Consider the following 23652-nt stretch of genomic DNA (forward strand, 5'->3'; position numbering starts at 1 on the left):
TAACTTTTCTGGACTTTGTCATTTTCATGTATAACTAAAACATAACTTTTCTGAACTTAGCCATTTTCAAGCATTACCAGTATAAATTTACAAGTTTTGGGGGTTATTTAATGGATACTACTTGACACCAACTTTTTTTTTTTTTTCAAAAATAACATATAAACTAAGTGTTAATTTGAATGAATTTTGATCGTTTTCAAAATGTTTTTTTTCTTCAAACACTGCAGCAGAAAACTTTGTCAATTCCCGAACAATAATATTGTTTACTACCAGTGATCGACTTCTCATTCATAATACCGGTAAATATGCTGTCCACAGCCATGTCAAGTTCAACAGTGAAATAAAATCTTGTTAATTACATCTATAAATGAGAAACTCTCTCTCTCTCTCTCTCTCTCTCTCTCTCTCTCTCTCTGTGGTGTTTGAGGGTGTGTACACAGTACATGTCATGTGTGTGTAATAAATATTATTGTCTATTTAAATTGATATTTGTCAAGCAAGTTTCAACTAAAGTTGAGAATAATTAATTTCTTTCTCTCTCCTTCTCTCTCTCTCAGAAAATACGTATTTATTGAGACCCTGATGAGACATAATATTTGTCTTGTAAATTATAATAATGCACTTACATCTGAAGTTGGGAATGAATATATTTCATAATTCTGGGGAAATATAAATGTACTGCAAGAGATATAAACAGTATGAAATGTAATCTCATGAAGTCTTCGTGTGCAAAACTGTGTAAATTTCCCTATTGTTTTCTGTGAGACAGGTGTTTGTACTAGGTGACCTTTGTGGCCAACACATCGTAAATATTTCAGCTTGGGTATTACACAATCTCTGAATGATACAATTCTACACAGGTTGTTTGAAATCTGAAGAAAATCAGTCGCTAAATCAGTGGCTAAAAAGATAAACAACAGCATAGAGTATGTGCATGTTCATGTTGAACAGATTTTACGATGTTGTGAATAAAGACTGCCAGTTATATTAAGATTTAAGCAGATGACTAGTACATGTAGATTTTATTGTTTGCATAATTAAATAACCCAGTTATAATAGTTATTTTCACAAATAAACATATATTAAATTCAAAATGGCGGCAAATATGGCGGCCGCCGGCCTCCGATGTCCGTTTTGTTGATACTAAGATAAATTCAAAATTTTAAAACCAACTGGTATTTATATTTTTAATTTAAGGTTGAAATTACACAATTAGGTTTATTTGCATTTAAAATAAATTAATAATGAATTATTTCATTGAAAGATTCCCTGAACTGTTAAAATATTGTGAAGCCTTATACGCATCAGCATGATCATAACATGATCTAGCTGCAATGTTAATAAATGCAATGAAATGAGTAATTTAACATTAATTTTCTTTTTTTTTTTATAAAGCAGAATATTGGTACATGATGTTTCCATGAGCTGAATCTGTCCTGACCTGGAGTACATGAAATTCTTCACAATATTACTTGTTTAAGGTAAAGTAAATTTTTTTTTCATTTCAAAATTCAATAAATCTTTCAATCTAAAACTGATTCCTGTAAGTATAGATCTTAAATTAGTCTTGTATTTTCCATGTTTTGGATGAATTAATGAATTTGAATTAATTGATATGGAAGAGTGTTTTCAATTTGATATGCAAATGAGTGCTGGAAAAATACTATCTAAATATCTATAATCTAAATTTTGAACCTTTACAATTTTTTGCAGAATTGAAGAAAAGGTTAAAATTGCAAGAATATTTCAACGAAAACTTAGCCGACTACCAGTCACACTGCCCACCAGCCAAGACGTCTGACCAGCTAAAATGAGGGACGCATACCACCAGCCAAGTCCCACGGCCAGCTCGGCTGACCCAGTGCGGCCTGTCAAGGGATGACCGAGTCCATCAACTAGATTGGCTTACTACCAGAGCGGCTTTTCAAGGGATGGTCAAGTCCGTCAACTAACTTAACCTACTACCAGTGCCGCATGTCAAGAGATGGCCAAGTTCGTCAACTAGCTCGGCTTACTACCAGTACGGCCTGTCAATATAGGGACGGTTAAGACCGTTGACTAACTTTGCCTTTTACCAGTGCAGCTTGTCAAGGGACGGTTAAGTCCGTCAACTAACTTGACCAACTACAGATGCGACCTGTCAAGGGATGGCCAAGTCCGTCAACTATCTTGACCAACTACCAGTGCGGCCTGTCAAACGATGGCCAAGTCCTTCAACTAACTTGGCCTACTACCAGTGTGGCCTGTCAAACGATGGCTAAGTCTGTCAGCTAACTTGGTCTACTACCAGTGCGGCCTGTCAAACGATGGCCAAGTCCTTCAACTAACTTGGCCTACTATCAGTGTGGCCTGTCAAACGATGGCTAAGTCTGTCAGCTAACTTGGTCTACTACCAGTGCGGCCTGTCAAACGATGGCCAAGTCCTTCAACTAACTTGGTCTACTACCAGTGCGGCCAGTCAAACGATGGCCAAGTTCTTCAACTAACTTGGTCTACTACCAGTGCGGCCTGTCAAACGATGGCCAAGTCCTTCAACTAACTTGGTCTACTACCAGTGCGGCCTGTCAAACGATGGCTAAGTCTGTCATCTAACTCAGCCAACTTTCAGTGCAGCCTATCTTCAAATAATAAAGATAAACAACTGTACACCTGCAAGGATACCTGTGCAAGGAGGGTGGTATGCAGCTAGAAACTGTGACTGAAATCACTGTTTATAGAACCTTTCTTTTTTTTTTGAAATACAGCTAGATCAAAAATAAATAGGGTGTTAATATTTAAAAATTAGTGATGTCTGTTTATACAATTAGCAAGAGTAGAATGCAGTTTGCTAGGTAATTTTACAAAGGCCCTAATTGCTATATGCTAAAAATTATTCTTTAAAACAACCAGAGAAATTTCAATCTGTTGTAGATGACATGATGTAAAATAAGGTACACTTGAATTTTTAAAACCATTGCATGTGCATTCATTTAGTTGTATTTGACAATAAACCAAGCTATCTTTATCGTGTTTGTTAGGTAAAATTGTTATTGCCTTTAATATGTTTTAAATAATCTTTTTTGTATAAATTTCAAAAATCTTTTTTTTTTTTTAAATTTTAATGAGTAGCTTTTTAAAAGCTTATAACTGAGTAAATCCACAACAGGTTAACATACAGTGTATAATTTCACTGGAACTTTTACGAAATTTTTTATTAATAGGTATAACTTTTTATAGTTATAACTTTTTGCAGTTATAACTTTTTTTTAGGTATAACTTTTCTATAACTTTTTCATAACTTTCTTGGGGTATAACTTTTTTGTAACTTTTTCATAACTTTATAATAGGTATAACTTTTTTTAGTTATAACTTTTCCTGGGTATAACTTTTTCCGGGTATAACTTTTTTGTAACTTTTTCATAACTTTTTTTGGGTATAACTTTTTTGTAACTTTTCCACTGTTTATTTGGGTATAACTAAAGTATAACTTTGTAACTATTTTATAACTTTTTGTGTAACTTTTAATAAGTATAACTTTTTGTAGTTATAACTTTTTTATAACTTTTATGTACTTGCTGTATTTATGTTCAATAAAAGGTGAAAAGTTATGAAAAAGTTATAACTTTTTTGTAACTAAGTTATAACTAAATTATACCTCACTTAAAACATGCCATTCCAAACTCCGATAACTTAGTTATAACTTTTTTGTAACTTTTTTTAGTTACAAAAGTTATAACTAAGTTATAACTTTTTTCGGTATGGGGATCTTCACCTTTCATAGCAATCCTTTAGTTGCAAAGAAATATACGGAGATGGACTAAATAAATTGTAAATATGTGTTATATGAAAGTGAAACAGTGTTATCTCATATATAATGTGAAAATCAGTGCTGCTAATCAATAGGACTTCAAGATAATTTATAGTTTTTAATATGATTTGTGCTTGTAAAATTATTTATTTAAAAAATATGCATACAAAATATTTATATAGTGCTCAAATCAAAATAAAATGAGATGAATTTCCATTTTATTTTGTTTCAATTATGGTAGATTATTCATACCGGTAAGTCTACCTGTACCCCTTAGAAGGCCCCTTAATTGAGTGTGATAATTACTTGTTGTTTTATTCCAGTAGCCATTCGGGGAATAAACATATATGACAGGTGTGTAATATTATGTAGCATTACATAATCAGGTACACAAGAAGCAACGAAAGTGCACGGCACGTGCACTATACTAAGGATAAAATGCGATTTTGAACCTAATCTACATCATTAAAATTAGTTAAAAAAAAAAATATTAATAGATAGATGACTTTGGGTATGTTAAATGATGTATAATTTTTTGTATTCTTATAATTTTTGTTGTATATTTATTACTGACAGATTCTAAATAAATTTCGTAACTCTTATAAAAAAAAATTGCAACCTACGTAGATGATTTTAAAAAAAGTAGGTACTTGGTATCTCGAATAGTTTAATTTACCGATTTACAGGAGATATAAGGTATAAGACCACATGTTTCTACAATGAATATGACAGCTAGTCTAAAAACTTTTCTGGTTATTATTACATAGTTACTGCAGAAATACACATCGGTGTTTAAGTTTATTCTATTCGTACAGTGTATTTCCTCTCTGTAAGATCCTTATTAGCACTGAATAAATCAAAAAAATTAAAAAATCAAAATAAATTACGGTTCGTGAATGCACGTATAAATATGAATTCCATTTGTTTAGTACGTTTACATTTATCTTCATATAAGCTAGTTTACAATTCTTGGGGCGTTTTTATCGCAAAACTTGAAGCACTCGTGATAAACAACTGATAAATATCATTCGGGACGCTCGTGAATAATAATATATTTTTTAAATCTAATAAATTGTAATAAAACACGCATCAAAGACAACAGATTGGTTCTTTACTAGTTAATTTAAGCCTTGGGGCGCCCGAAATGCTAATTTGGGGCGCTGGTGAAATACGTTTGGGGCGCTCGTGATTAAGATTTTGGGCGCTCATATTTGTACTTGGGCGAAGGTAAAAAATTTTGGGGCGTTCATGCATGGGGCGTTCAGGTTTTGGGGCGCAGTGACTAGCACCCGATATTGAGTGTCTGGACCACCCAAATGACCATGTTGACATAATTAATAAACTAAAGACTACTTAGACATACAATTCAAGGAAGATTTACATAAAAATTGATATTTCAAAAGTATTGACTTCTCCATTATTTGCCTATTTTAATTTGCATTGGAGAAAATCGTGAAAATGCGTAGAAAGACTAATTGCGAGGAAATTCGGGTTTATAAACAAAAGCAATAATAAGGGATCTCAAACAATAGGTATGTCTCTTGGCTGTTAAATCCTTATAATAAAATAATCAGAAACTCGAGGCTTATAATGTTAATATCAAACTGACTTATCTGAACAAACCTTTAAAATGTAAATAAAACTTCGTGGTGAAATCGAGGTTTGGTTGAGCGATTTTACTAATTGCCAGAAAGTGCATTAAGACTGTATGATGTACTGCTTTGTGTAGGAAAATGCCAATTTTTAGCACTTTAAAGCAAATTATACAAATACTACAATAGACTTTTAGTTCAAATTATAATATTTGATGACTAATACTATATTCCACATCATAATACCAGAGGGGGCATCTCAAAATACCAAAAATTAACGAATTTTCCTGTTTTTAAAGAGTACTACAAAATATCACGGACGCAAAGGATTTATATGAAACCATAATAAAAATAATGGAGATATTCTTAAATTTCTGTTTTAAATTTCAAGAGCGTATTTTTTAAAATTATTTTTTATAACATTTTTATTACGTCTTTCTTTGAGAGCTTGAGTTTACCATATGTCGACCCCCTTAAAAAGTTTCAAAATAAAGCTTGAAAATTAAATCTTTTCATACAACAATTTTTATTTAATACATCTCAATGTGCTTCAATGTTCTTTGAAGTTCTCAGAAAGGTCCTATAAAAAGTCTCGAAATTTTTACCCAATAAAGGTATGTAAAAAATTATATATTTAAAGAAATTTAGGTTCTTAAAAATAAATCTAAACATAGATACCCATGTTTATTAACATGATATGAAATTAAAAGTGATTCGTGGTATTTTGCAATGATTTATACACGTACTATGCTATGTAAAATGATCCGGCCAAGTAATTATTTAAATGAAAGAAACCAAGGAACCATCGTCGGATACCCACGGGTGATATCGTCTTTTACTTGTAGTAAGACGAGTTCACCCGTGGGTATCTGACGATGACAACAGAACTTCCAATATATGTTTTAAAATTACATGCAATTTCTTCGAAAGCATGGATAACCTATGATATTTATTTCTAAAATGTGTTTGTTGATCAAAGAATTGGATTTATTGATTGATTATATATACTGTTTAACGTCCCTCTCGAGAGTTTTTCACTCATATGGAGACGCCACCGCTTGCCGATGGAGAGCTGCAGATTTTGTCCTATACTCGGTACTTGGGGCCATTGAGCAGGGAGGGATCTTTTTCTTGCCAGCACCTACTGCGACAGATCGAAGATTCAATTACTTGTTTAAAGCAAATCGTAAATATTATATGTAGTACCCCACCTATCCCGTCTTCTTGTCTTAGATAGATTCACTTGTTATCGATGAAGAGGAACCAGTGAACTGATTATTAAATGTCATTATCATATAATTTAATATCTAATAAAACTTAAAAGCAAAATAATTAAGCTATTTTATCTGAATTTTCAATTGTACGTCTCTATTCGCATTTCAAAATTTGGAGAATATAATTTATGCATCCGATTTTTCTCATGCATTAAAGTCAAAATGTACTTATAGATAGGGCTATTGATTTAGCATATCGCTGTTTATCAGCCTGTTTGTCTGTCTGTTTGTGCATGTTTTCCTTTACGCCGTAAACTGCCATCCTATGCATACTCTATACACATCCCGTAAAGATAGCAGTCATCAGGAAAACTGAGGAGGAAAACAAATGGTCAAACATCCACGATAACACCTGTATTTCTAAATAATTATCTTAAGAGTCAGAAAAACTGAACTTTATCATTGCCTGGGAACATTGTAAAAAGTTCAGAATCAAGACCATAGCGCTCTAAAAAGTAAGTTTGATTTCATTTTCTTCCATGATTCTATATCATTTCTAATACATTATTATTAACCTAAGAGTAAATTAATTAATTTGATTATTTTTCCACAAATGTACATCTTCAATTTCATTTGAAAATGAGGTATAATGAAGCTTCTTTATATATCTAATTAGTAATTAATACATGTAACACTGTATTTTGATTAAATTATCTCAGATGTCCATACGTAATAATACTGATATAATGTACAGTGTACATTGTATACAGTAATACTAATAACGAAAATTAAAAATAATTTAATTATCACAATTCTGTTTTTTTTTTATCTAAACATTTGAATTCACTGAAACGATAATGAATTTTATTTAAAAAAAAATAAATAAAAATAAAAACTAAACAAGAGGCCCATGGGCCACATCGCTCATCTGAGCATATGGATTAGGTAAAAACACAAATCAGCTCAGTATTGAAAAGTTTACTTGGGGGGGGGGCGGATTTAAAATTTATACTAATTGAGGATGTTTAAAATTGATATACCAATATGGCTTTACTGTTTGAGGAAAATAAAGTTTCCCTGTATACCCTATGGCACGCCAAATTCACAAAAATGAGCTAAACATAGTTTCACAGTTGATAAACCAGGTTTATCGACTGTAAACTATATAGTTTACAAACCGTAAACTATAATTAACAATTCGTTAACTATAGTTTTCATCTGTAAAACTATATTTAACGGTTGTTAACTATAGTTTACGAATGCTAATCTAAGGTTATCTGTCTGTAATAAAGCGTTAACAATAGATTTTGTTGATAAACATAGATTCAAGTTTGTAAACTATAATTTACAATCGTAAACTATAGTTAAGAGTTGTTAATCATAGTTTCACAAATCGAAACTATATTTATTAGTTAACAGTTAACACAAATCGAAACTATATTTATCAGTTAACAGTTAACTATAGTTAAGAGTTGTAAACTATAGTTTACAAATCGTGAAACTGTATTTATCAGATAATCTATGTTTTGCAATCGCAAATGATTGTTTTCGGTGTTAAGTATAGTTTACGGTTGTGAAATATAGATTATCGCGTTAACTATGGTTTACAGATGTAAAATATAGATTAACGTTGTTAACTATAGTTTACAGTCCGTAAACTATAGTTTACAACCGATAAACCTAGTTTATCGATTGTGAAACTATGATTAGCTCATTTTTGTGAATTTGGCGTGCCATATACTCCTACGTAAAACTTAATCGACCATTTTGGCCCCATCCAACCCCGGGGGTCATGATTTGAATAAACTTGAATCTACATTACCTGATGATGATTCCACACGAGTTTCATGTTACTTGCCAAGTGGTTCTTGAGAGGAAGATTTTTAAAGGTTTTTCCTATATATTTCTTTGTAAAACTCTGATCGTCCATTGTGACCACACCCTACCCTCGGGAGGTCTTGATCGATTTGACTTGAACAATTTGAATCTACACTACCTGAGAATGATTCCACTTGAGTTTCATCTTTCCTGGTCCAGTGGTTGTTGAGAAGATTTTAAAAAGATAACATTAATTTTTCACTAATTCATAACTATCTGCCCTTGAAAAAGGGCGTGACCCTTCATTTGAACAAGCTTGAATCCCCTTCAGCCAAGTTTACTTTATGGCAAGTTTGGTTAAAATTGACCAAGAGGTTCTTTAAAAGAAGATAAAAGTGTGAAAAGTCTACGACAACGCTAACAACGACGAGACAAAGGACAAATTTTCGATCAGAAAAGCTTCTTTTTCCCTTCGAAAAAGTTAGCAAATATTTCTCACATACATAGATTATATCAATCTCCCATGCAGAGTTGTTGTTCGTTCCCCTCTCAGCAATGGACTCACATCAAGATTTTTGACATAACTTATAAAACGTGATATTTGCTGGATTGTTTCAAATTTAATTAATGACTCTGGATTGATTTAGTAAATATCTTTCTCAAAACTCATACAAAAGCATAGAAACTGAATTAAAACAAACGCAATATTTCTCATGTTTATCACTGTGATATACGGGAGCCAACGACAGCGGTGAATGTATGAGCCGATGGTAGAGAGTGAGATTGTATTTGTCATGATATTAAAAAATGAATGGTTTCATATCAAGGAAGATTTATAATTCTCCCTCATAACAATAATCTCCAAATTCCACAATTTCGACAAATTCACCTTTAATTATCCTTCAAATTATTTCATATGTTAACCCTTCATGTAACATGAAAAGTAAAATATATAACAATTTACATGAATTCTATTTTTCAGTGCCATATTTCTATCTGGTTATTTCCTTGGGAATATCCTTTGTGAGCACCACGACGCTTTGCCCTGGTGGCTGTCGATGCATTGAAAATGACGACACAAAGCAAACTGACGTAATCTGCGAACGTCTTCAAAATTTTCCATCATATTTTCCGAAAAGAACAGCGCAACTTCAAATTCTGTACTCGAACTTGAGCTCTATTCCACAAAATGCTTTCTCTCAGTCACCTGAGATCAAAAGTGTCTACGTCAGATTTTCTAACGTAGGGATCATTAGCAGTCTTGCGTTCACGAGTCTGCTTAATCTCAGCGACATAGAATTCCAAAGAAATAATATAACTAGATTTGAATCGTTTGCATTTTCAAATATGAATGTTTCGTCGATCTCAATTATGTACAACAATGTCGATATTATTGAATCACATGCTCTCGCAATAATTAAAGCAGACGATCAAATCGTATGTTCTAACAACTTTATTGGCGAACTCCAAACTGCGTCATTCAGTGACGTAAAGAAAACGAAATTATTCCAGTTTCAAAACAATACCATTGAAATTGTAAGAGAAAATTGTTTTACGAACTTCTCATCTATTAGGTCATTTGACTTTTCAAATAATCATTTCTTAAGTGTTGAACCACAATTATATGATACAAAAATAAGTACAATATTTATAATGTTCAGTAACAGTATTAAGTGCAATTGTGAAATAAACTGGATTTTTGATAACCCCTTCTATAAGAACTTCATAGATTACAATTACTGTGATGTAAGGACGAAAAACTCTGAGAAAATTCCTCTGTCTGACTGGTATCAAAGCTACCTAACCATGTGTAGGCCAACAACTACGAAAAGAATCCTACAGGAATCGACCTCACCGACATCTACAACTAAGGAACGTCATCCAACGTCATCATCCCCGAATCAGACATTGTTGATTACGTCACTGCGTGCTGAGTTATCTTCGTCCAAAGAGAAATTTACGACTGCATCTGTTCATGTCAAGGCCACATCGCAAAGAACACATTTAAAGACAACTGGAATCGTAGATCTCTCAACAACCACAAAAACATCAACTTTCTCTACAACTGATGTAAAACTGAGTTCCTCCCATGTGGAAGAAGCATCTAAAACAACTGAAAGTCAATCTCCCCCTGCGACACCTAGATCTGGGTCTCCAGGCACTCTCGGGGACAGCCTCAAAGTCAAAACAGGAATTCTTGTGACGCTAATAACTTGTCTGTTTATTTGTGTTTTGAACAATGTTGACTAATTTTGCCACTCAACTGTGGTAAAGACATCTTTCTGGCCTTTGCTATGCTTTATTTAGGAAATAGTTTTCTCGTTACATTTATATTCACCTTAATTTTGTTATGTTTCAATTAATGTCATAGTAATACAGACCTGAACAAAATCGGATGTCACTTCAAAACATTAGACCAACTTTTAAAAACTTGTATAGGAGGAGAAATATGATTCTGTTTGCGCTTCATAGTGTAAAAATAACATTTTGTGTGCATAATGCTGTAAGAAACATGTGCTTATTTGAATTTTTATTTTGACGTATTTTAATTTTTGATTTGCTGAAAGCATTTAAGTGAAAACCGATGAATGAATAAAAATTTAAGCACCTTTCTGAAGACAAGCAATGTTGAGATTTAATCTCGCACACATCTCAATAAATTACGAGCGAGGCATGGTATATACATAGAGGATCAAAGGTTAAAGGTATATACATAGAGGATCAAAGGTTAAAGGTATATACATAGAGGATCAAAGGTTAAAGGTATATACATAGAGGATCAAAGAGCAAAACACTCGTATCAGTCTCGCTCATTTTAGAAAAATGTCTTGAAAAATCTAGTTTTTCCTGTTATCAGAACATGGTCACTCCCCTCGTTTTCAATTCCAAAGGTTATTCGTGATGCTACGTTAGGTAGGTTCAAGCCATTACAAAAGACAAACATTTGTGAAGTTATCACGGTGTTTAAAAAATTATTTCTTTTTCTAAAGGTACATGTAAAAGAAAGACGTATACTTTGGATTATGGCAAAACATGAGCGAATGTGACTGCAATGAGATCTTAGATATCTGACATATAAAATCCCCTTTGAATGATATAACAATCAATATGTCGGATATGACGATCATTTTTCTTTGCTTCCTCACATGTTTGAGAAACAGTGTAAAAGGGTAAAGTGGTTAGTTCGTTTCTTAGAGTCGCAGAGTTGGGTGTTTCTCAAATTTCTAATATCATAAACTGAAAAGATGTTCAGTATGGGTATTATGAATAAAGTTTTCATCTTATTTTCCTAACAGTGCGTTATCGGTATTTACTATATTAAGAAACTAATTTGTATGCAATTACTGCGATAGATCTTAAAAGTGAGTGATATCTTTTAATAAAAAACCAATGCTTTTTAAAGGATATTAGGTATAACACAACCCAACAAAGGATCGATGTAAAGACAATTTTATACGTATAAAGTTTTAAAATCAAAATTAATTTGCATGTCACACTTCATATATCTTAAATGAGACCATTCTACATTAAGTTTGAAATCTGAGATCTACTTCCAAGTTGTTTATGAATGCATCACAATGTAAGCACTAAGTCACAATAAAAGCACTAAAACTAACGAGACACAAACATATGGGTAAACCTTTCTTATGAATAATATACTAGGCATGTTATGACATAAAATGTTCAATGATCCCAGAGTTCTGCAAAATTCAGTGAGGAAGTCTTCCATTATTCCCATTTACTCTTGAAGGCGCTTGAGTAACCAGCTTATAGTTAAAGTAATTTTGCAGCTCAGTAAAAAACAATTATATAAAAATGCAACTGCTTTAACTACTGTATCAAAAACGTTTCCCAAATGTATGGTTTGAATAAATTGTAAAGCACCGCAACTCATTAAGACATCTTAATTTTTTTTCGATTTTGTTGTATGAAATTTTATCCGTGTTTCTAGTTTTGGTAAATGATTTTCAACATTGTCATCTTTCATTTCATTTTCCCGGTATGTTGCCTTTTCTTTGTGTTGCTTGCTTCTAGTAGACAAATTGTTATACAATGTATTTTGAAGAATTCCTTTTCCGTGTTTATGAATGACTTTTCTTTTTATTTTCTTGTCTACCACAGAAGACACCTTATGGCTCAATGGACCAGCAGATGGCCTTTTTCGAATTAACCTTTGTTTAACTTGAGGTGTTTGATCCATGTTGGCTTGCATAGGACTTTTCTTGAGAAAAGATTCTATCTGATTTTGTAAAAAACTTGCAGATGAATAACTCCCTTTTCGAATTATCTGTTTATCAAGCTTATTTGCGTGTCGATCTGAGTGGTTAGTTTGTGCGTTTCCCTGCGGTAATGGTATCAGAAGGTACTTTCGACTGAGGAGATTTGTCGACACGATATTCTCATGTGAACGTTGCAAAGCTTGCTGCAATTTCAAATTAGATACAAGGAGACGAAGTACATTCACGGCAAGAGACATGATTTCTTCCTTTCCCAACGAGGAGTTACATGGGGCCGAATTCGTTCTTTGTCCCAAGGTCCTGTTTACTGACGGAAGTAGAGGTTTTATGAATCCTCTAGTATTAAGGTTTGATTTGAGGATATCTGGAATAGTATTACCTGAGCGAACTTCAGATTTCACATTTTCTGACCCATCTTGAATCGTGGGAATTTGTGGAGGAATACCTTTATTCAAATGAAGATTATCCCGACGAGCTAACCATTCAACAAATGGTTGTTCTCCATTTCTTTTAACCCCATTAAATATTGATTTAGAATTAACTCCATTAAGAACATTTTGATGTAAGCTATTTACGTCGGAATCAAAAGCGGAAGTTTTAATACTCTTTCTGTTATCAATCAAAAGTTTTCTATAATCTTCTAAAATTCGTTGTCCTTTGCCAAGATCTTTGTCCGCATCATATTGCTTGGTGTTAACTTTGTTGTGATTCTTGTTTAGAGGATCTGGTTTTTGATAATCATTTGGAATATTTTCTGTTAAATTCTTTGCTCTTTCTGTAGATGAATTGTAATATATTTTTACTGCTTCTGAGGTAGGTTGTAGAGTATTTCCTTTCTCATGCTCAATATTTACCATCATATTCGACACTCTCTTCTTTTTCTCATTCAGTTTTTCTACAAGGTCAGACGCTTTCCCGATGAATCGAATGATTTGTTCTGTTGCTGTTCTGGCCGTTGATGTTGGAATAATAGGAGGCGGGGGCATTAGTGACTCCAGCTGATTTCCAGATACAGGTGACTTTAACACCGAGTCAACGTCCTTTGCGTTTTGCGATCCGTCTCTTTTGCGCTCATTTAGTATCCTGTTTGTTTGTAAAGGAAACGAATAATCTCTTTCCCCTAACGGTAAAGCTGTATTGTTATCTGTCTTTGTAGTTTGTGGCTGAACCATTCTTTCAGATGCATTTTGATTTAAAGTATTGTAGTCGAACAACGTGTTCATCGTCTCTTCATTGTTAGATGTCTGAATAAGTGATGCTTTAGCCGTCGGTAGCGTGTCTACGGATCCTTCTACCGAAGACACCAAACCGTACGGTATTTTGGAATCACTAATTCGGTTAGACATGGTTTGTTTTACTTGACCAGACGAGGATTTTGTAATTCTAGGAAACAAAGAATTCACTACAGAACCTCCACCTGTCATTGGTATTGGCGAAGGTAAAGTTGTCATAACAGTCTGTAGTGGGATTACTTCTGTTGATGTTCTAGCTGTTATTGAGGGGGCTTCTTGTCTTATCAATGCTACTTTATTTACCTGAGTCTCCGCTTTATGACTAACAATCTTTTTCAATTCCTCTCGGACATTTACGGGAACTAAAATATTTTTAGTATCTGGAATTAATTTTCGTCCATCCTGCGGTTTGTTCGACTTCGTAAATCCTCCATTATCTTTTATTTTTTCTTCCTTTATGGGAGTTATTGTTTTAATTTTCTGTGTAACAATTGTAGGACGAGTGACGATAGTGCTTATAATGGATTTTGCTGGCCTGTGCTGTAAAAGCTTGTTTTGGTTATTCTTACTGAGTAATGTCTTTTTTGATATCTTTGGCAACTTTTCAATTTCTTTTGAAATGCGGGAGCTGGTCTCTGAAATTTTTCTTTTATGCATATGTTCAGTATCTTTTTTATGTGATATTTCATTGGGTTTTAAACCGTCTTTATTTCTCTTTGGAGGTGAAAACTTAGCAGACAGTTCTTTGTTTTTGGGAGATTTAGCTATGTTTTTGTCAACCAAAGTGTCATACTTTCTGTTCAATAATTTTTTTGTGACATTCAATTTGTCTTTTCTTTGATTTTCGCTCAAATCCATATCATTTCCTTTGACGGAGAAATCCTTAGAAATATTTGCACCCTGAATCAAATTCATTTTAAATCTCGGTATACGTGGCATTGGTAGTGTATTTTTCAATTTACCCTCAGTTGATAATACTGTTTTATTTAAGTTGCCTCCTGCTACATCTTCTTCTTTTGTAGCATTTCTTCCTACCTCGGATTTCTTCATATTTTCAATAAGATTTTCATTCGAAGTTTTGATTTCTTTTGTTTGTTTGTTTTTTCTATTACTCTTCTGTTGCGTAATGTTACTCTGTTTCTTTTCCCTATTCTTCAAAACCGTTTTCTTCGCAATCTTTTTTTCCATAGTCGTGTTTGTCGATATATTTTGACTTTTACTATCGTTTATAGTTGTAACTTTTATACCTTTTCTTTCTCTAGCCATTGCAGTTTTGTTTGACTCTACAAATACTGGATTCCTTGTGTCCCTGGTTTGTGACGCATTATCCCTTTCTTTTTTATTAGATACAGGTACCAGCTTCATTGTAGTATTTGTAGGATAACTTTTATCCTCTATTTTCTTTTTGACGCTTTTAGCCTCTGTTTGATTACTTTTCTGTATATTACTTCTTGGATTTTGTCTTTTATTTTCTTGTTTATTCAACACATTTTGCTCTTTTCTTGGGCTGATTTTCTTGAACAGATCGTTCCTTTGTTTCATTTGTTCCGTATCATTTTTCTCTTTTGTTGTTGTCTCTTTTATTGAAACATTTCCCCCTTCATCTTTGTGAGACTTTTTGGCTGGTTGGAATCCTTTCTGTTTAAATAAAGCCTCTGTTTCAATCGTATTGTTTTTCTTTATATCACTTGATTTGTGGGATGAGGTCCTTTTCTTTTTCGCTTTCTCATTTACTTTCTTCCTTTTCTTTTTAATTGTAGTAAAATGGGTTTTCTCTCTATCTCTTTTTATAACGTCGGTTTTCAGTTTGGACACTTTTTGTTTTAATTTTTTCTTTTCCTCTGTCAACTCATTTCTTTCATTGGTACGAGTTTCTACAGTCTTGTTCAGCCATGCAGTTTCTTGTTTCACTTCTTTCTTTTCTTTCTCTTTCTTTTCTTTACCTGAAACGTTTTTCAATGTTTTGAATTTATTTCCCTTTCCGCTGGAGACCGTTTCAGTTGACACGACATATCTTTCTGTAGGAGTTTTCTTCTTTGTATCTGAGGAATTTTGGTTTTTCCCAGTCCTTCTTTTGCTCGATTTCTTGCTATCTTTTTTAACCTTTCTCTTCTTGGTAATGGAGATTTTTATTTTGTCACTGTGTTTCATCGTGGCATTTTCTGCATTGTGCTCTGTTATTGTAATGCCGCTTCTCAAATCTGCTTGACTTTTATTCTCCCCGTTTCTAAAATTGTTTTTGCTTTTTCTTCTTTTAATTGTTCCCAGTTTTTTAGGATTCTGAGTTTCCTTTGCAATGTTTTCATTAATGACTTTTTCTGCATGAGAACCATCTTCTTTTTCATTTGTACCAGTTATATTGTTGTCCAATGCAATGGCTGTGATCTTATTTATGTCTGCTTCTGCTCTATAAATATTCTTAGATTTATTTTGTTCAATGTTCCTTTTAGTAACTGTTGGAATGGTAATGTTCAATGTAAAATTTACCTCTTCTCTTCTCAAATTAGGATTGGCAACTGAATCAAACTTTTCAAAGTCCGAAGCTCCTATAATGTCACCTCTTGTGCTCCCTGATGATACATTCATTCTTTGTAATGTTTTACTTTTTGAAGACAAATCTGCTTTTCCATTGCCTGTAGAATTTTCTGTTGCTGTTAAGACCGAGTCATAAAGTGTTTTCCCGTCTCTAAATTCGACTGTAGTATTTGATGTATCGACAATAGGTGTATTCTGTTCGTATTTACCTTTACTTGTATCAATGGAAACCAAATCCTCAATTTCTTTACCGTCTTGTCTGATATTGACTTTAATATCTACCTCAGAAGCTTTCACAGGGAAAGGTTGGTGACCATTTGTATAAAGTATTGAACTATCTTTATTTTCTTGATTATTGGAGTAATTTTGAGCGGTAGAATGAATCTGTATAATGACATCTTTGTTTTTACTACCTTTGGTATCTTTGTTTTCACTTCCTCTGACATCCTTGTTTTCACTAACTGTGACATCTTTGTTTTCACTACGTTTGACATCCTTGTTTCCACTACGTTTGATATCTTTGTTTTTACTACGTTCAACATCCTTGCTTTTACTACTTTTGTCATCTCTTTTCCCACTTCCTTTTACATCCTCCTTTTCACTTCCTTTTACACCTTTATTTTTACTTCCTATTCCATCTTTGCTGACATCTTTGGTTTCACCTCCTTTGACATAATTGATTTCACTATCTTTGACATTCTTATGATCACTTCCTTTTATATCCCTGTTTTCACTTCCTTCCACATCCTTGTTTTTACTTCCTTTTACATCCGTCTTTTTACTTCCTTTGTCATCCTTCTTTTCACTACGTTTCGTATCCTTGATTTTACTGCTTTTGACATCCTTCTTTTCACTACGTTTCACACCTTTGGTTTTACTGCTTTCAGCATCCTTGTTTTTTCTGCTTTTTACATCCTTGTTTTTATTGCTTTTGACATCTTTGTTTTCTTTATGTTCCACACTCTTGTTTTTAATGCTTTTGAAATCCTTGGTTTTACTTCTTTTGACATCCTTGTTTTTACTCACTCTGACATCCTTGTTTTTACTCACTTTACCATCCTTGTTTTCACTATCATTGTTTTGATTGGCTTTGATATCCTTGTTTTCAATACTTTTGAGTTCACTACCTTTGAAAATCTTGTTTTTGTCTCCTCTGACAGTCTTGTTTTCAAAGCCTTTGATATCCCGGTTTTCAATATCTTTGGCATCCTTGTTCTCATGATCTTTGATGGTGCTGACGATTGTCGTGTCTTTTTGTATTTTTTCAAGACGCTTGGACTTGTTTTTGATATTTATGAATTGCTCAATATAATCACTGATTTCTTCAAGATCAATTGAAAGTTCATTTGGCGCCACTTTTTGAGCTGATGTCACAAAGTTGTTTTTGTTTTCATCAAGATTTTCCAGATACTGACTTCCTAAAATATTTGGGGGTAAAGTTGTTCCACTTAGGCTTTCAACATTGGAGATGTCTTTCATATATTGTATTGTTTTCATCGTCGATACCTCAGTAATATTTTCAGAAGATTTTGTTATTTCAGAGATGAATGTCGGCAATAAATTAGTTAAATTGGTTGTATTTGGTGTGGCAATTGTAGGCAAACGGTCTGTACTATTGTTTAAATATCCCGTAGTTTCCGACACCAATGAAGTATTCGTACTGGTGACATCAGTTCCAGTATTTTGAATTTCACCAGCTGTTACTGTAGTGGAAGGATAAGATTTGCTTTGGGTGGAGGTTGATTTAAATGGATTGCCCTTCAATGTTCCTGAAGTAATTATTTGGGTAAATGAATATGGATTCTTTTCTGTAGTTTGAAAACCAAATACATGAGCCCCAGAATCATCCAATGTCCTCACTGTAGCCATATCCATCTGTTTTACTTTAACTTCCAAGTTGCTTTGCAGATTTGCTAAGACAAAGGAAGGGGAGGCCGATGTGGAGCTGTGAATTCTTGTGTTATTTTTACGGACCAGTGTTTCCTTTGTGGCATTTGACGTCACTGATAACACTGAATTGCTTTTTGGAGGAAATTTGTTGTAATATTTATTTTGTTGTTCAACGTTCGATTGCTTTGTGTTTTTATTTTTTGTGGCAATTAAAGCAGTTGAAGATTGAACCGCAGGAGAAGAACTAGATTGAGAAATAATAGAATTTCCTGGTATAGACGGAGTCGTTGTTTTCGTTGTGTTTTCATTGGTCACAAAGCGATCATTTTTTCCTTCACTAGATTTCTTCGGGCTTTCATGTTGTTGGATCATTGTGTTATTTACAACCCCAATGTTATTACTGAATGTGTCCGATTCTATTGCTGTTTGATTTATCGCAATCTCATTTGATACCTTATTTAAAGGAATGGCTTTCGCAAGTCGATATAAAGTTTGATACATTTTTCCATTATCAATAAAATTTTTGCCTCTTTCCCGGATATTTTTCGGTTTTGATGAAATTTCTCTCGTGTTGTAAGGAAATTTGTGAAGAAGGAGGTGTACCAAATCTTTCTTTGTTTCATGCGCCATTCCTTTAAGTGTTTCGCCAATCGTGCCTTTTATGTCTGCATTTTTTACAACTTTATGTAAATCTTTTTCTCCAAAACTATAATTGGGTGTTTTTGAATCTGTATAAGAGATCATAATTTTTCCTGTGTCGATGTTTTTGTCTAGATTCACAGAAAAAGTTGTTTGCTGGTTTCTGTCCTCACGGATTTCTATTTTTGGATTTAAGATATTATAATGAATGGGAAGTTGATAAACGTCATCACTGGAATTTGGATGGCTTTCAATTTTGTGCTTCGGCTGAATATCTAATGAGGAACTACTTTGCTGCAAATCCACATTACTGTTTTGTTCTGTTCTGTAGACTGATGTAATTGTAGCAGACATTGAGTTTTGATTCTCTGTCGAGACTTCTGTTGTTGACAAGGGAGGAAGAAAGACATGGCCACTTCTTTTCAATACCCGGTCATCTTCCTCCTGAAACATGACATCATTAATGATGGGCTGAAGTCTATCGTTGGCTATATCGGGCCAATAGGACGAAATGTCACGAGGTCTCTGGAGCTGATTGGTCGGGGGAACAATATCACGGAACCCTTTCATATTCCTGAACATACTCGATAAAATACTGGGAGACTTGTTGCTACGCGTGTTGCGTTTGGATGGGGATAGAAGCGACGCACTGTTTATGGAATCTTTCGTTATGCTTGAAGATTGGTCCAATTGATTTGTTAAGGATTTCTGTCCATTTGAAAAGTCGCCCGTTCTTACACTTGGTTGGGTGTTGTACTTAAATCCAGATGAAATACTTTGTTGTATATTTTCTGTAATTGGTCTGCTTGCAAATCTTTGTTTGTTTGCAGAATAATGCCTACTGTTGATATATTGACGAAAGTTTTTGGAGTTTTCAGCACCGGAAGGCACAATTCTATTATTCGCAGCAGTGTTTGCAAGTAAAAATTTAGGACCATGATTCTCCTTAGTAGAGTAGACAAGTGGAGGTTTTTCAGTCTGCTTGACGAGATAAGAAAGTTTGGCCTGAGAAATGCCCCGATCGGAAGCAACATACACATCAAACTTTTGTGGCGCGGACAAAGCAAGCGAAAAGATTCCCAGCCAAAGGAGTTGACAATATAGCTTTCGTATCCGCATGTCCATGACTAAGAGGGTTCTGAAATATAAATCAATCCAGTTCCATAATTATAAATAGAATCAAACTTATTCCGATGAAAGTTAAGGGGGGATAATGATGGTGTAGAATCTAAGAAAGTGTTGTCAGTAATGTACATCAATCTTCAACTAAATTTATTTATTATGGAGCATTTTTATTCCCCGGAACATTCTTGTGTCAATAATTTTAAGTATATATACAGTGAATTTGACCGTTTTCATCACGTTCATGAATTATATGCTTAACATGTTTGTGTTATTTTTTTCACTGCATTGCACATTAATAATTATGAAATATTTTTACTTCATTTTTTTCATTTCAGAAGATCAAATGGGATTCTTTTATTTTTCTTTTAAAGTCTTAAATTTGAAAACTTACAATAGTAAACAAGATATTATTAACAATCACGAAAAACAAACAACAACAACAAAAACACTGAGTCAAAATATTGATCTATTTTCGATATATTAAAATGATATTTAAGTTCAAAATACTAGTATGCAAATGCCTTACCTCGTAACTTTAAATGATAAAATATCATTTTTGGATAATTACAAGCATAAAAAAATCCGATCCTTACGAAATCAATTTGCAATGCATTTCTTTAAAGATTGACATGATTAATAAGAAATCGCGCCAACTATATCTCTCTTTTGTCCTTCCGATAGTTTACACATTAAGTGATATATTTAATGAGCTTACTTAGGGGGAGGAAAGAGCGAAATAATTAACAAAATTAATTATAATAAGAATATAGTTGTCACGTACAACACTGAACTAAGTAAAAACATGTGTTAACGGACCTGTAAACATGTCCGCTCGGGGCGCGGAGTGATACACGTAAACAAGAGCAGACCACAGCAAACATTCTTATAGAATTTCTTATAGAATTTCCAGAATTTTAAAATTTGCTATGGATTTACATTGAAATATTTTGTAGTTTGGGGAGATTTAATTTAGATTCATCAGAAATAAAGGAATACAACACTGGCGTTTGAATATATTAAATATTGTTGTTTAATGTTTTGAACAGCTATTGCACACTGTACCTTTCTTCGGTGAAATAATCAAGAGTTTGCTTTAATGAGGAATTGCGTTTCCTTTGTTGATAGTGAAAGTAAAATGTACAGCTAATGAAGTCAACAATATCTGGTCCAAAGGTTAATGATTTTAAGCTTTCCGTGAAGATTTGTAAGAGAAATAAATTTAATGGGTTTTTTTTTTTTTTTACAGTGCACATCCTTATAATTTTCTTTAGAAAACTATTAATAGCCGTTTACTGCTTGAAGAAATCTATTAAAGGACCCTCTATATATACGAATAATTTTTTTTTTATTATAAAAAGATTATTTCATACAACAAAAAAATGTAAATGCTGAGTCCATTATTTCATTTTCAATATATTTCAAACCTGCAAATTACCCTCAGAAAAAAATTCTAAAAAAGAAAATAAATAATAATAAAAACACGGTATTGATTAATGATCGAACATAAATCACTGTAAGTTGATTTTTTAAATAGGATAAAATACATTCAAATGAAATTTCACTTTTTATATATTTCGCCTAACAAAATGTTAGAAATATTTGAATTGATTACAAGAAGAGTAACATACTGTAGATTTCAATTTATTTAGTTTTAGATATAAGAGCAGATCCCTCTAACTGCATTAAAATACATATATATCATTGAATTGGAACTCTTTAGTGTGTAGTGTACAAAGGATCCTTAAGGAGAATTTCAGAGTAATGAGTTGAATATCGTTTCTTCTTTTGCAAGAAGCGCACAAAATATAATTTATATAAGCAAGCTTTTTTGCAATATACATATTATAACATATAGAGTTCATTAACAAGATTATAATGGGTCATTTCAATGTCCATATTACATTGTATAGGAAGTGATCGGCAACCACCCTATCCTCAACACCCCCCCCCCCCCTCTTCCCGCCTTGACCATATTATGCCTAGTTTTCTTTCCAGAAATCTTTTTTCCTTCCTCATTTAATTCCTTCATAGGTGAGATAGAAAGGGCATACTTCTAATCACTAATAAGGTATTTTAAGTTATGTGATTCTGCCTCCCATCATTTCTTGTGTTGAATGTATAAAGGTAAATCATGCTTAGCGACCCTATATGATGACTTTATTATCAATTCCGTATGGTAGATACATGTAACTTACATGGAAGGAGGACCCTATCCATAAAGAAACGCTTTCCAAAGAAATTTACATAATATTTTTGTCGAGGTCAAGCAACCTGTTTTTATTGTAATCTAAGCACACTTTCAGCTGACATATTTATTGGCTTTTTTAGGTCTTTTAGAATGAAATGTTGAAACCTGTTCGATATGTTTTCTTTGGGCTTATTTATCCATATTTCATTACAAAACCAATGTGTAATTACAATCCTAATGAAAGTATAAAAATGATACCGCTCATAAGAATCCTAAATAAATGAAATATGAAGGCCACGAAAAGTCAAACTCAAATGTCTATTATAACATGACAAATTGGGAGCAGAGCAAACAGTGACTTCGATCTACAGCAGAGGTGAGATCAGGTACCATGGAGGAGTAAGCGTTCCCTGTTGATCGGTTACACCCGCCGCGTGTTCCTGTTCTTGATCGAAAAAAAACAAACAAACCAGGAATCAGTTTGGAAAATTATTCCTTAACAATGAGTGACTATTGTTCTGGACAAGGTTGCTCTCCCGTAAGTCGGCAAAATCGATGGAATATTGCCCCCCCCCCCCCCCCCCCCCCCGAAATTAACGGAAAACCGAAATTGTTTATTACATGTAAGTTCCTTGAACCAATACCGAACAGAATAAAATATAATTATCCTAATCAAATTGAATAAATACAAAATTTAAAAAAAAATTCAAATTTTTACTTTCTTCCCAACGCATTTGCCATACTTGCCAACTCTATGTACAGACTGTGTTTTTTTTAAAGTTTGGAAAATAAAATACGAGTTGTCTAACTTTTCAAAGATTCTCTCTCTTTCTCTCTCTCTCTATTTATATTCATGTGGATTAGATGTAAAACAGATTTATGTCAACGTAACCTTTCGACAAAGCAAACGCCTTCACTTGTATTTGATGCAAGATCTCGTTAATGTCTCCTTGTATTGTGCTTTTATTATCATGATACTCGTAATTGAGGAAAATATTTGTTGTTTTTCTCCACAGTCCTGATTTGTTGACCTTAATTTTTCCTAATGATTTTTTTTAACCTGTCTATGGTATATGTGAACCTAATATAGTTTTTGCCTTGTCCGTCCATGTATCTGTCCGCAGAAACTTTAACATTGTCTATTACTTTTGAATTGTCCGAACTACGGCTTTCTTATTTCACATATGTATCCCATGTGACAAGACTTTTCTTTTGGTACCACCAAATTTGACCGCTTGACCTTGGAGTTTGACCCACTTCATGAAAAGTTTCCAAGCTTTACCCATAGCCATAACTTTTGAATAGTTGATGCTAGGGCTGCCATACTTCATTTGTGTATTTACTTTGACAAAACCTTTCATCGGGTATAGAAATATTTGACCTTTTGACCTTGA

General features: G+C 33.2%; 2 protein-coding genes across 2 annotated transcripts; one reads left to right on the forward strand and one right to left on the reverse strand.

Annotated features, from left to right (window-relative positions):
• Positions 1-9178: 9178 nt before the first annotated feature.
• Positions 9179-10661, forward strand: LOC134256648 (leucine-rich repeat and fibronectin type-III domain-containing protein 5-like). Its single transcript, XM_062739334.1, has 2 exons — positions 9179-9188; positions 9394-10661. The coding sequence occupies exons 1-2, from the start codon at positions 9179-9181 to the stop codon at positions 10659-10661; spliced, it is 1278 nt and encodes a 425-aa protein (XP_062595318.1).
• Positions 10662-12315: 1654 nt separating this feature from the next.
• Positions 12316-20070, reverse strand: LOC134256649 (uncharacterized protein MAL13P1.304-like). The gene is made up of 2 exons (XM_062739335.1): positions 14844-20070; positions 12316-14243 (listed from the first exon to the last, which is right to left on the reverse strand). The coding sequence occupies exons 1-2, from the start codon at positions 20068-20070 to the stop codon at positions 12316-12318; spliced, it is 7155 nt and encodes a 2384-aa protein (XP_062595319.1).
• Positions 20071-23652: the final 3582 nt, after the last annotated feature.

This window comes from Saccostrea cucullata, unplaced genomic scaffold (assembly GCF_032062105.1).
Source record: "Saccostrea cucullata isolate Sc308-1 unplaced genomic scaffold, CSIRO_AGI_Scuc_v1 ctg1729, whole genome shotgun sequence".
In the NCBI taxonomy this organism is placed as follows: domain Eukaryota; kingdom Metazoa; phylum Mollusca; class Bivalvia; order Ostreida; family Ostreidae; genus Saccostrea; species Saccostrea cuccullata.

Excerpts from the sequence above, each read along its gene's own strand:
- LOC134256649 (XM_062739335.1), bottom strand. The coding sequence starts at position 20,070 with ATGGACATGCGGATACGAAAGCTATATTGTCAACTCCTTTGGCTGGGA. Across the intron at positions 14,244-14,843 it reads AACAGTATTATCAACTGAGG|TTCCCGTAAATGTCCGAGAG; the intron begins GTAAATTGAAAA and ends AAAATATTTTAG.